The sequence below is a fragment of the Triturus cristatus genome, chromosome 4_1, assembly GCF_964204655.1.
Source record: "Triturus cristatus chromosome 4_1, aTriCri1.1, whole genome shotgun sequence".
Lineage (NCBI taxonomy): Eukaryota > Metazoa > Chordata > Amphibia > Caudata > Salamandridae > Triturus > Triturus cristatus.
The window spans coordinates 711,544,946-711,561,904 of record NC_140585.1 but is presented as its reverse complement, the minus strand read 5'-3'; the positions used below and the strand labels follow the sequence as shown (position 1 = coordinate 711,561,904).

The following is a 16,959-nucleotide window of genomic DNA, read 5'->3' as shown; positions in this document are numbered from 1 at the left end:
TGCACCAGATAGAGTCGGAACGTGATTTCAGGAAGGCCTTAAAAACCTGGCTCTTTAGCCAGTTTAGGGTTTAGATGGTCCGCTAATCCTCTACTGCAATATCTGCATAGCGCCGGGACACCTCTTTTGAGGTAGCTGTGCACTTTATAAATGCTAATTGTACTGTAATATGAGGGGCGATGTTGGGGGGTTGCTTGTGAGTTCAAGCCAATAAACATATTGGGTAACACCCATTTGTCTGTTGTTATTGACTGTGAAATGGGTAGAAACTGATGTAATCTTCCCCCTACAGGTGATGAATGTTTGGGAGGATTTGATATCAAGTCACTGTTTTTTAGGAGACGGAGGGGTACGTGAAGGTGTACATCTACCTTTTAAAGTTGAAACCTCTGTATCCACCTCCATAAAATCCTCTAGAAGAGAGACATTGTGCTTGTACTTAATATGAAGATGTGGTGGCATCTGTGGTATTATATTTGGAGTCCCCTCTGTAGAACGAGCGACAAAAGGAACCTCTATTAGACGGAGACTGAAGGGTGCCTATTGATTTTGCCACTTCTGTGTCCTTTTTCATTTTCTCTAGCGATTGTTCTATCTGATCCCAAAAAGGTGTTCTTTGTCAAATGGTGCATCAAGTATAGTTTGTTGAACCTTTGGTTAGAAACCAGAAATTCTTAGCCATGCATGTTTCCTTAGTAAAATGCTGATGTTGCATCATTTAACTGTAGTACCTGCAGCATCTAAAGCACATCTAATGGATGAGTTGGAAATAAGCTTGCCTTCTTAAACTATTTCTTGGCCTTTTTTCCTGTGTTCTTCTGGAAGATATTGTAACAATTCTTCCATCGCATCCCAATGTGCCCTATCATACCTAACCAACAGCCCTTGAGTGTTGGCTATGCGCCAATGGTTGGCCGATTGAGCAGCTACTCTATTTCCAGAAGCATCTATTAATTTTGATTCTTTGCCAGGAGGAGGTGCTTCTCATTAGCTTTGTGAATTTGCTCTTTTACGTGTGTTTGAAACTACTAAGGAATCTAAGGACAACTGACCCTTAATAAAAGACGGGTTCAGATGGAGGGGGTTTATATTATTTATTGACCATAGGTGTTAGAATACGTGACCTAACTGGATCTTTAAAAAAAATTGTAGGCATGCCTCATCATACCCTTTAACAGAGGCAACGATTGAGATGTTCTGTGTCTTTTCCCTAAAGTTTCAAAAAGGAAAACCTCTTCTAGGTCCTCTTTATGCAAAGTGACCTAGTGATAAGTGGGTGCTCTAGCAATCAATTCCTGATATGTATTATCATCAGGAGGGGAGAGTTTGGTTGGATATAGATCGGGATCTGTGTCCCCTGGAGGATCTCTGTTATAGTCATCCCATGGGTCAGGTATCTGATTATCATTGTCTTCATTATCAGCTATATCTGGGTCTATATCAGGAGGTGTAATATGTAAAGGGTATGAAGCTGGTATGACAGATACTGGTGAAGAGGGTGGAGTAGCTGTAGAAATGTTAATAAGACTAGTATCTATATCCTTTTTCTTCTTTAGAGGTATTCTGTAATCAGTGCCTAATTTCCTTTTGGAAGGTGGTATCACTGGCGTAGTGGTAATGTATCCAGTTTTAGGGTAACAATGAATTGTCATTTGATTAGGATCCAGCTTGTGCTGCATTTTCTCCAGAATCGGCTCTGGTGGCTTCAAAGGAGCATCTTTGTCTATCGGTGCCGACATTTTCGGCGCAGAGCTGGATTTGTCATTTATATCCTTTGATGCTGAATGTTTCTGAGTCGAGAGTGTATCATCTTGGTTCAATTCAGAACCGGAAGGCTTGACTTTGTTTCAGTGCTGAGTCCGAAGGCGGGTCATTGGAATCAGAGCCTCGTGCCTACAGTGGCCTGATTGCAGTGGTGGCCCAATAGCCTTTGGCTTGGTCGGAGTGGGTTTGATGGGCAGAGGGGCTTTGTTACTCACAGCACCCTGTCCAGATGAAACGTCGGGGACTCAAGCTCGATCTCCAACTCTGAATCGGAGTCCAGGATGAAAAATGCCTCTTCCTCTTCCGCCACCGATGACTCCATCTCTTTTTGTTCGACATGTCCGCCAAAGTTATCGGGAGTCTCCTCGATAATCTGTTGCTGCATGTCTCTGAGCCGAGCCCGCCGGTCTCTAAGAGTCTTTTTGGAATGGAATGACCGACACACGTCGCAGTCTTCTTTTTTATGTTCCGGGAGAGACAAAGGTTACAGACCTTATGAAGATCAATGCGCAGGTATTTGGACAGAATTGGAACGGCGTCCGTTCCATCAGCAGAAGACTCGATGCAGGATCTTCGAGTGGAAACAGGAGATGTAGCTAGGCTCGAAGGACGCAGGCAGAGTTTTCTATCGATAATGAAAATTTTTAGAAGTTTTTCGACACGAAAAAGATGGTAACGCAATCGAAAACAATACCGGCGAGTATAGAGTGAATTTCGAACCGAAGGGATTCCGATTGACTGTTTCAAATTGGAGCGCAGCAATAGACGTCCAAACCCGAAAAAAAAAAAAAACTACCAATGGAGTCGATGCCCATAAGCGATATCACCGAAAGGAGGAGTCGCCTTACCTTGTGACTAGAAAATACTTCTTCAAAGATAAACTTGCAAACATCCGGACCCAACACTAGATGGCAGGAGTATGCAAAGCATGTGTCTCTACAGCACACATGCCTTGAATATGATGTTTTGGCTTATATTCTGACACTGCATAGTATTTTTAATGACTACTGCATAGAGAAAATATCATGACTTTGAGTCTCCTACTCATTATGCCATAGGATCCAATCTGCATCTCAAGTATGAGGCCCAACAAAGGAGAAGCTGGTAAGGGATTGCTTACTATTGAGAGGAGCCATGCCCCCCTCCTTTTCTGCAGTGGCACAGTGGGTAGAAAACAAAGGTCTGAGATGCAACTCTGATCGATTGACAGATGTTGCGACCTGTAAAAGTTCCACCCATCACGTTTTGCTGACTAACGCCATAAGTCAACAGGTATGCCAAGATACCCTGTTATCACTGTCCAAAAGGGTCCAAGCTTCATCTCACTAATGAGGACCAACAAGGCTGAAATAGGTCTTGGGGATGCTTGTGTTTATGTTCAAAGGGAACATGGCATAGCATTTTAGGTTGGATTATTCATATTACAGCAAGGCCAAGACTGGTTAACACATAGATTCTTCCTCTCGAGTGGGCAAAAAAACAATGAACTGGAATACATCTCTGAATGGTTGACTGTGGCTGAAATTTTGCAAATATTCCTCCCACAACACTTTACTGTTTTAGTGGACCTTATCCAGCAAGGATTGACATTGATGGAATTGTTACTGGGAATGTGCTCAACAAAAAAGGGCCCTTCAGTGGTGGACTTAACCACTTAAGTGGAGACTTTATCACTGCTCGCATAGGGTATTTGGCCAACTATCTACTGCCACCTTGGTGAGAATACATATTCTTCTACATTTGCACATGAAAAGTCCATCAATCAATGCAAGCTGAATTGCTGTTGCTGTTAAAGTACAATTTGTTCTAATGGATGTACCAGCTTCTCATCAATGTCAAAGTTGAGGTACATAATACTGAAGCATATAATCTACACATCTTTTTAATAAATTATTAGAATTCCCTGGTGACTGCAGTCAAACCAGTTCTAAACCCAGCATTCCAACACTGCTATCCTACAAAGACTGACTAACTTCGTTATAGGGCTTCCCAAAGGATCTGTGTTAGATAATTTACTGACGACTATATACATCACAACCACATTTCGGACTAGAAAAATAATACTAGTCATCATAGCTCAACGAGATTTATATTGCACGTTTAACCATTTAAGACATCATGCTGGCTTCTGTTACAATAGAAATTGTTGCTTGATTAGTCAGCTAACATCACATAAGGATGTGGTACAGTTATTTAAATCTCTACTGATAAAAAGTACAAAATCAAAAATGATGAAGAGCACAGTGGATTTATAACTTGTAGCCAACCATGCTTGACATATCACAGCAGTTATCAAAACACTAAAACAAAACTATTATAGAAGGCACTTTTATCACATACTTACAGTTACATCCTGGAACTGGAGCCTCATTGCAGTGCCCGATGGCTGAGGTCTGCTAGTAATCTCTAATATGGTCCTAAGCAGCATATCTAGAAGACTACTGACAATGACATCTACTTCTTCCAATACGGACTTCTCCTGAGAAAACAAAGAAAACATGTCTTACAGAGTTAGTGAATACACATGAGCTGGGATTCAAGTCCATACAGGAAAAAAAATCTGTTTCCCTTTGATAAGTCCACATTTCGCAGATACAACAAATGTCCTCCTCTTCTGCTACCTCCTAAGCCTTGGTTCTTCAACTGTTCTACTGCCTACATTAAATGACAGCAATCAATCAGCTTGATTTACCACTTCATTTGCTAAAGTCATCTAACAGAATCACTTTATACTTATTCAGTGAACTATTTTTCTGGAAATGGTCCTGATCAGTCACACACTGAATATTGTTCAAAGCTGTCAATCCTAGATACTCCACTTATCTTCTTCCATTACATTAAAAAATGTTTCATACGTGGGCCATCCGAGAAACACTTTTGGTCTTCTCAGTGGGAAGAAATAAGTTACTATCTGTAACTGCAGTTATCCAGTATTGGTATCTTTCATAGATTCACATGTCGGAATCCTTCCCAGTCATCGAAGTGAGAGTCCCACGGTACATATAATAAAGCAGTAAATAGTAAATTTCATAGGCTATCATGGAGGTAACCATGTATTTAATAGCCTATCAACCTCCTTTTATAGAAAAAAAGACCAAACTCAAAACACAACCAATCAGCAACCAGCACCCTCTAGAACCTTCCCAAGGGAGTCTCTCAGATGTTCCAGCACAAGTGTAGTTAGTAGTACTGTAATGCCAGAGGAGCCTCTCCGGGGAGGAGGGTGGGTTGCATGTGAATCTATGAAAGATACCAATACTGGATAACTGCAGTTACAGGTAAGTAACTTATTTCTTATCCAGTATTGGGGTATCTTTTATAGATTCACATGCCTGAATCAGAATAGTAAGCAGATATATATATATATCATTCTAGAAGGCACTTAAATGGACGGTGGGAAGTGTAAAAATATCCTTCAATGTAATGCAAATACCCAACGTAATAGTGCGCATAATAAACATTGTTATATCACATAAATCAATGATATGGTTTAAGTAAACCACAGACAGATATTTACATATATATTTAATTTGTACCATCATTTATCATTTCCTATATATATATATAGTGTTTTTTTTAAAAATCCTCTATTGAAAGAGGCTTACCTTACTGAAATAAGTTTTGAAGCACTGCCTGTCACACGGCTGTGTCAGACCGCTGTGATAACTCCAGGCAGTAATGCTGCGTAAACGTGTGCGTTGTTTTCCATGTTGCAGCTCTTTTCCAGTGTTACTCCGGCAAACATAGCAGCTAATGTCGAAACTGCCCTAGTGGAGTGCGCTTTTACAGTCTTTGATAATGGTTTGCCGGCTTTGTCGTGACAAAATTGAATTGTGCTCGCTATCCATCTGGCGATAGTAGCCTTAGAAACTGCAATGCCTGGCGGCCTTGTCAATAGGCTACGAATAGCTGATCTGACTTGCGTATATCTTTAGTCCTTTAGTCCTTTTCAAGTAGAATTTAAGACATCTTGATGTCCAAAGTGTGAAGTGTTCCTTCTGCAGGCGTAGAAGGTTTAGGGAAGAAAGTTCTTAGTATGACTGGTTCATTCAAATGGAACTGAGAGGGAACCTTAGGGATGAATTTAGAATTTGTTCTAAGAATGACCATTTGATCAGTGAAGCGCAGGAAAGGATGCGCTATGGTAAAGGCTTGTATTTCACTAACACTTCTTGTTGATGTGAGCGCCAAAAGAAGAGCAACTTTCCATGTTAAATATTTTATGTCAGCTTTGTGGATGGGCTCAAAGGGTTGCTTTAGCAGCTGTGATAGCATTACATTTAGCTGCCACTCTGGGGGTGGACTTGGATGGGTGGGAAAGTTCGAAACAGCACTTTCAAAAATTGCTTCACGATTCTTGATGAGCATAAGGATGGGCATTCAGATGAGCATCTGTATCTAGATATAGCAGCTAGGTGAACTTTAACTGTAGAGTGTGCCAATCCAGATTTAGCTAAGGATAGCAAATAAGGTAAAACTTCTTCTGAAGCAGAGAGTAAAGGATGTTCTTCATTACGCTTGAACCATAGACAAAAATGCTTCCATTTCAGTCCGTATGTCTTATTGGTGCTGTCAGCATGGGATCTAGCAATTATGTCTTTGCATTCCTGTGAAATGGTCAGATCCTTGAATTCGAAGAATTCAGGAGCCACGAATTTAACTGCAGAGTAGCTGGTTCTGGATGACATATTTGGGACTGGCTCCTGGTCAACAGTGTTGGTGTTAGCAACAGACGCATGGGCTGAGCTTCCGACAACAGGAGACGTTCCGTGTACTAATGCTGTCTGGGCCACCTGGGGCTATTAGGACTAAGCGACAGTGTTCCCGTTTCATTTTCGTGAGGACCCTGTGTATCAGAGGAATAGGGGGAAAAGCGTATGCATAGATCCCTGACAAGTGCATTGAAAGAGTATTCCCCCGAGAGTTTGGGAGAGGGAATCTGCTTGCAAAGAATCGGCATTTGAAGTTGACTTGGGTCGCAAACAGGTCCAACGCTGGCTTTCCTCAGACTGCAAATATCCTGTCCAGATGGTTCTGTTCTAGTACCCACTCGTGGCAACTGTCTTTGGTTCTGCTCAAAGCCGCCGCCAACGTATTCCGGAGAACTGGAACATGCGCCACTGTTAGGGATATTTCGTAGAGAGAGCCAACCAGTTCCATAACTGCTGGGCATCCTGTGAGAGAGTTAGGGACTTGGTGCCTCCCTGCTTGTTGATATGAAACATGTTTGTGGTGTTGTCTGTGCAGATCAACATCGATGATCACTGATTTCGAGGGAGGAAAGCCTGAAGGGAGAGAAAAATGGCTTTCAACTCCAACCTGTTTAAGTGCATTTGATGTTGAGTAGAGGACCACTGTCCTGGAACCTGCAGGTCCTGCAAGTGTCCTCCCCAACCTTCCATAGAAGAATCTGTTGTTACTATGTAGTCCGGAATCACTGGGAGAAAGGAGAGGCCCTGGGACCGATGTGATTTTTGTGTCCCCCATTCGAATGTCTCTTTCATGAGTGGGATGATAGCTACCACGTCGTCGAAAGATCCTGTGGTTTGAACCCATTGGCACTGAAGTTCTTCTGGGAGAGGCCTCATATGTAAGCGAGCTACTGGTACTAACTCAATTGCGGAAGAGAGCATTCCCAGCAGAGACTAAATATTCTCTCAGAAACTGGAAAGTTAGAGTGCTAACGCTTGCAACCTCTGCTGTCTTTCCTGGGAGAGGAAGGCTTTGTTCTGAATGGTTTTCAGGCTGGCTCCCAGAAATGTCATTGTCTGGCTTGGGAGTATAGATGATGTTTGATGATTTATCGAGAGTCCCAGTTTGCAGAACAGGGTCAATTTGAGGCCAAATGGAAGGACTCGGAATTGATAGTGGGTACCAGCCACTGTGAACCGAAGGAATTTTCTGTGCTTTGGATGTATAGGGACATGAAAATACAAGTCTTCTAGATCCAATGAAGTCATAAAGTATCCGCTGTTGAGGTGCTGAAGGATGTCGGAGAGCGTGACCATCCTGAATGTTTGACTTTTGAGGAATTTGTTTAATTTCCTGAGGTCTAAGATAGTTCTCCACTCTCCTGATTTTTTGTGAATAAGGAAGAAGCGAGAGTAGAATCTTTCCTTCTCTGAGGAAAAGGGACGTTTTCTATTGCCCCTTTCTGGAGCATACTCTTTGCTTCCTTTTTGAGTAAGTGAAGACGAGGAGGGTGCGAAACCCCTGAGTAGGGTATTGGGAGGTATATTGGTAAATTCCAAAGTGTGTCCGTAAGGGATAAGATCCAGGACCCATTTGTCTGACGTGATATTGCGCCACTGGTGGATATGGTTGGAAATCTTCGCACCGGTTGGGGAGAAGGGAAATGTAACTGGTACCCTGTTACAATCACTGCTTGCGACCGGAGTCATGGGCCTGATACACTGGCTTCCATCTGGAGCCTTGTCGAGAGAAACAAGCCATTGTTGGTTGTCAGTAGGATTGTTGTTTGTATCTTCGGCGATATTGTGGTTGGTAGGACTGGTAAGACTGGGAACGTTGGTAGTTTCCTCTGCATCCAGAAAAACTACAGCCTCGAGCTCCCCGAAAGCGTACTTTACGGTACTGAAGGGTACCTAGCGCTTTGGCAGTATCCGTATCTTTATTAATTGCGGTAAGCGCCTCATCTATATGATTGCCGAACAGGCTATCGCCATCATATGCCATATCGAGAATTTTCGACTGAACTTCTGGGCGAAATGTTGTTGCTCTTGACCACCCCTGGCGCCTTAGAAAGGCCACACTGGCTAGCGGACAGAAACTTGTAGTGGCTATATCCATTGCGCAGTCTATGATTTCTGACGCTGCTCTTTCACCTTCTGTAAGGATCTTATTAATCTCCTCCCTATTTTCTTCTTCTGGGATAAGGTCTCTCATTCTCCCCATATCGGACCACATCTGCCGATCATAGCGGCCCAAGATGGCTAGAGCATTAGACGCTCTGACAGAAAAGCCATTGGGGAAAATCTTTTTCCAATGGAGTCAAGATGGCAACCCTCTTTATCCGGTGGAGATGTGATGGGAATAGATGGGGTTTTTTGATCTCGTTTGGGCTGCCTGCGAAATCACAGAGTCAGGCTTGGGATGACCTGTGAGACATGCAGGAGACTCCTCTGGTGCCCTGTATTTTTTATCAAGTCTCGGCAGCACCGGAACCACAGAAGCTGGCGTCTTCATAACCTTGATACCCTCTTGCCAAATGTGATCACTGATAGGTATTGACCTGACTGTCTTTCTTGATTGTTCTTTGAAATCGTACAAAAAACAGTCCGATTATTTTACAATTGTGAGCAAGTGGAATCTGGTAGTATCTCTGTCCATTGTATTGTGGAAACCTGCAGGGGTAGTCTGAAGGACGATGGGATGGAGGGGACGGTGTTGGTACTATATAATCATACCATTCATCGGTAGGTGGAGGAGGATCATGGATTTCTCCCTCCTCAGGCTCTTCTTCAGAGGTGGTAGGATCCTCTCTGGGAGGCAGAGGAATTATAGGACGTGGCATCAATCTGGGTGTGGCAGGAGGTGGTAGTGTCAGAGGAGCTACAGGCGGATGTGGGGGCACTGTGACGCTTCTTGAGGAGGAAACCTCCTTTTATAATCTGCCAGCATATTTTGAAGGTCCACTGTTAGGGTCTGAGGCAGTTGAGCAGGTTGTTGCCTTGGCTGTTCAAAGTATCTGAATTGATGATATGGAGTATGAGGGACTAGATACTGTTGATAGAATTGGTCCTCATCGTCATAGTCTTTGCCTTCTTCCTGACACTTGACGTTGAGTTCAGAAGGGCTATGTGCAGTTCCACATGGGTCCTCATCCTCATCAGTGTCTTCCACATCTAACAGATGACTTGGAGGTAGTGGAGAATCCTCGTCAGTGTCTTCCACATCTAACAGATGACTTGGAGGTAGTGGAGACATTTTTGGGGTTCTAAATTCCATTTGTGTAGCTTGTAGGAATGGAGTTGATGGACCTGCAGACGAAATTGGAATTTGAGGTCGACAGTAGAATTATCGTTGTCACTGGGTCGTCGTCGACGGTGGTATTGCCATCGAAGGTGGAGTTACCGTCGACGGTGCAGCTGTGGTTGACGATAGAGGGCTCGTCGACGATGGAGTCATCGTTAGGATCTTTGCCGACGACGAGGCCTTCATCGATGGTCTCGTCGATGATGAGATCTTAGTCAATGGCTATAGAGGCAACGTCAACGGTATGGAACCCTTAATACTCGCCATCGATGTAGTTAGCGCTGTCGACAGTCTCGACGACGATAGAGTCATCGTCGTTGATGAAGTAATAGGCATTGACGGTGAGCTTGACGCCGATGAAGATTTGGAGCAGATTTTTCTTCTGGAATGGCTTGAAGACTCCTATTTTTCTTTGGATGTCCCCGAAGAATGAGGGGAACCTATCTCTGAGGAGACCTTAAGCTGTTTCTCCTATTTTAGAGATTCTCTGGTCAGATGAGAGATTTTAGAATGTTTCTTTCTCTCTTCATGCTGACCCTCAGGCAACCTGGGCCTCTTAAAAGTCTTGGAGGACGTGTCGCTCTCAACATCTGATGAAGCACTTTACTTCCTTTTCAGCCACAATAAAAGTCTTCCCTCTTGATCTTTAAGGGTCTTAGTTGAAGAAGTGCGGCACATTTTACACTACTTTGCCTCATGATGAGGATGGAGGCAATAGATGCAATCTTTATGGGCATCATCAATATGCACTCTTTTCTTTCTGCAGGATTTACAAGGTCTAAATAATCCTTTTTTATCAGGCATTCTTCTATAAAATTACAGAACAAGACTTATCTGAAAAGATGAAGAACTGAGCAGAGCTCAGGGAGACTTCCTTATACACGACGTGCAGTGCAAATCTGAGGGATTCAGCCTCTCTTGGGAAGGTTCTAGAGCAGAGGTCTTCAAACATTTGGATGCCGAGACCCCCCCTGTCAACATTTTCAGGCGTAAGGACCCCCTCCTGACGAAAATTTCTAAACCTGTAGGCAGGGCTACTAGAATTATGAGGCAGATGAGGACCAAATTACGCGACAGGCTTGACTAAATTGTCAAAGAAAATGTAAATAATGTTATGTTATGCAGCGTATTTTGGGATAGCATTGCTTCATTATTTTGACATGTTTTCCACACAGTAACACTGACGAAAGATTTCACCCCATGACTACCAGTTTATCACCAAAATACAGCAATTAACATCAGAAAGATGTCTAGTCAACCTTTGTGAAGGGCATTCCACTCTGCAGGAATACGTGCTGCCACATTAGACGCTCACCTGGCCCTGGCTGGGAGCAGCACAGGTCCCTTAAAACCCTGGCGGTCTTGTGCAGAGTTAAGCAGTTTACCCATGCTGCTTTCCTCTCACCCTCTCCCTTCCATCCCTCTTCTCTCATCTCCCAACCCTGGATCCCTCTCTGCAGGCCATTTTCTTTCACCCCTGTTCATAACTTCTGAACTCTCCCCATGCAACCTCTCACTTCACCTTTAATCCCCTCTTGCCATTCTGTCTTTTCACTGCCCTCATCTCTAACAGACTCTCGCATTTATCTCATGGCCTCTCTGGCCCGTCACCTCCCGTGCCCCTCAACACTTCTCATTCACCTCAAGTCTCTCCATTCAAATGTTTGTCTATTTGTATCTTACACCTCTCCAATCCCCCCCATTTCAAATCTCCCCTTTATTCTTCCATACATTCTTGAACCAATGTCCCTCTCCCCTGTTACCTCAGCACCAGTGCCTAATTTGAGCAGGTGGTTTCCGGTGCTCCTCACTGGCACCTTACTGTGCACACTGGCACTATGACAGACTTCAACATGGTGGCTCTGTCTGTGTAATTTAGAGATGAGCAGATAAACTCCTGACACCCATGCCATTCTTATAGCTTTGGGGGCTTGAAATAGTCTGAATAGACACACTTGTACAAGTGTTATGATTGGTGGTTGCATAGGTATTGTCATTGGCTGCACAGGCAAGGCAATGGATGGGTGGTTGAAGTTGCAGTGACCAACTGGTGAGGGCACTGGCATACGTTTTATTACAAATTAACACTGCTCAGCACCCACCCCAGTACTCCCTCTCTTACCCTATCGCTGCTGTCCCTCACCAGGTCGCATCAAATTATCTTTTTAGGTCACAGATCATCTCTCAGCTATCTTCTCATACAGTTTAACATTAGCCCTCACCTTTCGCTCACACTCACTTCCTGCGTTTCCATATGAAATTGGGTGCGGCTGTAAGTGCACAGTGGGATGAATTAATGCATGGTTAGTGATGGGCTTGTTTGAGTGAGTTGCAGATTGAGCAAGAGGTGACAGGTGAGTGAAGTGTCACATGAGCGCAGGGTGAATTGTGTGCTCGTGTGACTGAAGGGAGAGGTATAGGGTGAACAGCGCAAGTGCATTGTGAGTGCAGAGTGATCACTGTGAGTGCAGGGTGAGCGGGTTAATGGTGTGAGTGCATGGTGATCAGTGTGAGTTCATCGTGATCGCTGTGAGTGTGAAAGTGAAGGGCGAGAATAAGGAGTGAGTTGTCTGAATGCAGGGTGCATTCCCAGACACTTGAAGTAACTCAGCATGTTATTGACTGCGGCGTAGGGCTTAAGATACAAGTTAAACTATTGCTATTATGGCATTAATCAGAGATCGAGGGTGGAGGAAATAAATAATATGCTGATCCTGCAACAAACTTTAAGTCCTATGGTTAGGGTTGCCAGCTCATTATTTTGGTGGCCCAGACGGTACAAAAATAAGCAGTCACCTAAAGCCGTATTTTCAGCATTTAACTGTGCATACTTAGAACAGCAAATAGAAATAGAAATCACTTTTGTGTTCTAGGGCTACCTCAATGATCCGTGACTGATAATTAAAGAGAACACAGACAGAAAAGTCACATAACAAATGAATACATACTTTTTTATTAATAACTCTATTTAGTGACAAGAGGAGGTCTTTGCAGGCTCTTTAAACAACACACGGCAGGCATTTTTCTTTTGGCAACCTTACTTTATATTCCTTTTCATGAAATGCATTATCCAATTATTCCAGGACTTTATCTACATCTAAATCTAAATCTGCATATTCATCAAACTTCAGCTCTTGTCCAGGCAGCAAAACAAGTTTTGGTCCCAGAGCAGGAGTGGGCAAAAAGCCTGGATTCATGGTTCTGCTAATGCCGCAGGTTAACAAACGGCTCCCTAAGCCTACACACTCAGTGCTTTAATATTTGTTCAACTCCAGCACATCCACAGGACCAAATTCTCAAGAGTTGGAGTGCCGAGATGCAATGGTACTTGTATATAATGTTGTTATAAGATAAATTATTCTTCACTAGAAATTGGCTAAAGTGAAAAACAATTTGTGTACAGAAAAAAACCTTTGAAGATGTATGAATGTTTCTTCTGTTATTGGTTAATTTTATTTGTTGTTGAACTGTGGCATTATTAACTTCCTGGAGTTTTATTGACAACTGTGTGATAGAACTGTTTAAATGTAAGGAAGGGGCAGAGTGGGGGAACCAGAAAATAACCAAGCCTCGGTAACCAGTTCACAAAGGCATGTAAATATGTAAATGGTCTTTAAAGACCTGTGAAAAACACGGGTGTGCCAGAGATAAGACACCAGACACTGCCCAGCCCAGCCCAGCCCACAGCTGCAACAGACCGGGCTGAGACACATGACAGGGAGGAGGATGGCTGAAGCCCTTGTAGTTCTATGGGCCTGGGCAGAAGTGTGCCTGGGAATGACCGACCCCCTTTATATCACTCCACGCCCCCCCGGGGGTCGCGCCCCACAGTTTGATGACCCCTGTTCTAGAGGGTGCTGGTCGCTGACTGGTCATGTTTTGAGTTTGGTCTTTTTTATAAAAGGAGGTTGATAGGCTATTGAATACACAGTTACCTCCATGATAGCCTATGGAATTTACTATTTACTGCTTTATTATATGTACCGTGGTACTCCCACATTGACGACACGTAATGATTCAGGCATGTGAATCTATGAAAGATACCCGAGCACTGGATAACAGGCAATTTTAGAAACACTGTCGGTCTCACAGCCAGGCATGCTCTGAGGCAGCCAACAACGCTGAAAGTGCACATGATTTACGGGAAGTAAGAGCAAACCACAAAAGTAACAATACTTCTAGTATGCATTTGCACATTTATGCTGTGGAAAAGGGTAACACAAAGTATAGATTTCTGTAGCACAAGTAAGCTCTTTTTAGGAGGCCTGTTTGTGGTGCTTTGTATATCAGCCAGGCACATTGCCCTATCCCATGTGCAAATACCAAACAGATGCTTTGTGAGGCTATTCACTGGGTTGGGGAAGATCCATTGACTGACCCCCTTATTCCACAAAGTGAAGACCCGTAGCAGAATAGGGCTATAGAGGCCAAAGCCCCAAGCAAGAATACTTTGCTTGCGCTTCCTTTATAATCAATCGAGAGCTCCACAGAGATGCTCAAATACCTCCTAATCCACTCCTGTTTGAAGAGACGGCTCCGTCTCCTTCGTATATGGGATTGTGACCAGATGGTTAGGGAGTTAAGTGGGCAGAGGAAAGAACAACAGTTGACTTTCTTATCCCCCTGGTCAGTGCGTTCGTTTGTGGAGAGAATTGCTGCTTAATTGTGGCATTTCGCGCATAATCGGAAGACACCTAGAGTATTGACTAGTGCCCTGCTGTATTATAAGCGGACTCCTGCACTGTTTATGAGGCTACTAGAATGATGGAAAGACATCTGATTTCATGGGCTTCCTGCCATTACAAAGGGAAAAGCTCTAGCACAGGGGAGAGAGGACTGGACTTACAGCAAAGGGGAAACATGTGGATCACTAGTACGTCTCCCCAACCCGTCGATATCAGGACAAAGCCAGTCAGACTAGTCTCAAAACCCCTCCACTTAAAACCAGACTATCCAGACAGATGGAATATCAATGAGATTGGACCACTCACTCCAGAACACTCTTAAACTAGATAACTGATGAATGCAGTGTGCTTAAAAAGGAGGCCCCTAGAGAGACAGAGCACACTGAGCAGAAACTAGTCCCAAGTGAAAACAACTTAAGAGAATGCAGCTGAGGAATGCTGAGCCACGGAGAAGGCCTCAGTGAAGCAGTCTCAAATAGTGATATCAACGATGTAACTGGAAGGACAGCAACAATATGATGCATTTAAGTAGAGAAGAATCCATTAAATAAGGATGGTTCTTTATATTTGCACGGATCATAGAGTAAAGGAGGGCACAGAAAAATCCCCACATTATGCTAACAGCAACAGAGTCTGCAGAACAAAAAGAAGCAATCACTGGATAACTTGAACTAGTGGAGGAAAATACATCACCACAACCAAGATGCCAATAAAATAAAGTATAACTTTACAGGTAAAATACTACAGTATGTGCGTCACAGAAAAAGAATATATGACGTTACAACGCATGCAATTACAACGCATGCTTTTACAACGCAGTCTTTACATCGCAACTACCATTACATTGCATGATTTTACAACGCATGCCATTACAATGCATTTTTAAAAACTACTATTACAACGCATATCGTTACAACGCATAATAAATTTAGGGCAACAGTAGGGTAAGTGCTGGATAGTGTAGGGGTAAAAATTACTATTCCGACTCCAGTGATTGTAACAGTAGGTAAAGTGTTGTATAGTGTAGGGTTAAAATTACTATTCCCATATACCCCAAAACCCATACCCACCCTAATACTAAAAAGAATCTCCATTACTTACCTTATAATGCGTTGTAATGGCATGCGTTGTAATGGCATGCGTTGTAATGGCATGCGTTGTAATGGCATGCGTTGTAGTGACATGCGTTGTAGTGACATGCGTTGTAGTGACATGCGATGTAAAGGCATGCGATGTAAAGGCAGTTGTGTTGTAACAGTTGTGTTGTAAAGGTAGGTTGTTATAATGACTGCTTTGTAATGGATGTTTCCCCAGAAAAATAACACGGATAAATAGATATTAATGGTTAGAAGGAGGCATAATCTTGTCTTGAATTATTTATCCAATTAGCACAAGCATCAGTAATCATCCACATAAAGCCATAGGCAATAATAAACATGAAAGTGTTCTACCCTTAAAGTACTGTTGCGCTCGTGGCTATGTAAAAAGGTATGGTGTGATTAGTTTTAGAAGTGCCTTGCATTTTTGAAATGGTAATATATTTGGCCTGCACTCCACTGATTTAAACAACTCCATATTCATGCCTGCATGCGGATTGTATTTAAAAAAGATGCTATTAAAATTCACAAACCGATGCACCATAGCCAGTATAATGCTATGAAGATATAACAAGTTAACAAAAACAACTCTCATTGATTTATACACAAGACTTAAACTTATCAAACTACGTAAATTCATGTTTGCAATAGTTGATAATGAGTACAGCTGTCTCGGAATATGTTTTGCAGAGTGAGGATAAAAAGTAAAATAAGGCTCGGAGGGAAGTCAAAAGCATCAGTACAGGGAGGTGAAAGGAAACGTGTGGGCTGCTTTATGCTCATTGAAAGAAGTTATACACATACATGTGTCACTTGTAGGAAAGAATGCAGGTTAATGGGCAGAGAATACATGGAATAGTCATTATTCGATTGTTTTCTGAATGGCCCCATAAGATTAGAGGAAAATATGACCAGATTTCCTCGAACCCTTTATATATTTCAAAATGTGATCTAAGTTCAACTTGAAAATATCTTCAGGCAAAACTTAGATCTTTAATTTAATACCGAGTCATTAACTCCAGAACAATACATCTATGTTCACACCGTAGGCCAGAATTGGGAATATAATATCTTGTATGTGAATTTGACTGAGGGGAGGTAGCAATGTTTTCCCCATTCAATTTGTGCCAAGATATTTATCTCCCTTTAAATTGAAACAATTGGGGTGCATCAGTACAAATAAAATCTCTTCTTGTAAAACATTAACCCAGAACTATTCTCTACAATACTTGTTTCCTACGTGACCCATCAAGTTAGTCTGTAGCCCCTCATTCAGAATTGAGTTTTTTGATGCAAAGGGTTGCCTACTGGTCCCCTGATATTGTCCACCCGGTTTAACCCCTTCGCTGCGTCGGAAATTCCGCTGCAGCGCTGGGGGGTGCGGGGGGCAGCGCGGTGGCGCGGTGCTCATGACGGAG

The 16,959-nt window shown here is 42.9% G+C and overlaps 1 protein-coding gene across 3 annotated transcripts in view; it reads right to left on the bottom strand.

The window, feature by feature from the left end:
• Positions 1-16,959, bottom strand: part of DOCK4 (dedicator of cytokinesis 4) — a 1,768,257-nt gene that overhangs the window by 857,617 nt on the left and 893,681 nt on the right. For all 3 annotated transcript variants that reach the window (XM_085653188.1, XM_085653189.1, XM_085653190.1), the window contains exon 25: positions 4,109-4,243. In XM_085653188.1, the coding sequence (XP_085509314.1) occupies positions 4,109-4,243 (135 nt within the window). The remainder of the gene's footprint in view (positions 1-4,108; positions 4,244-16,959) is intronic.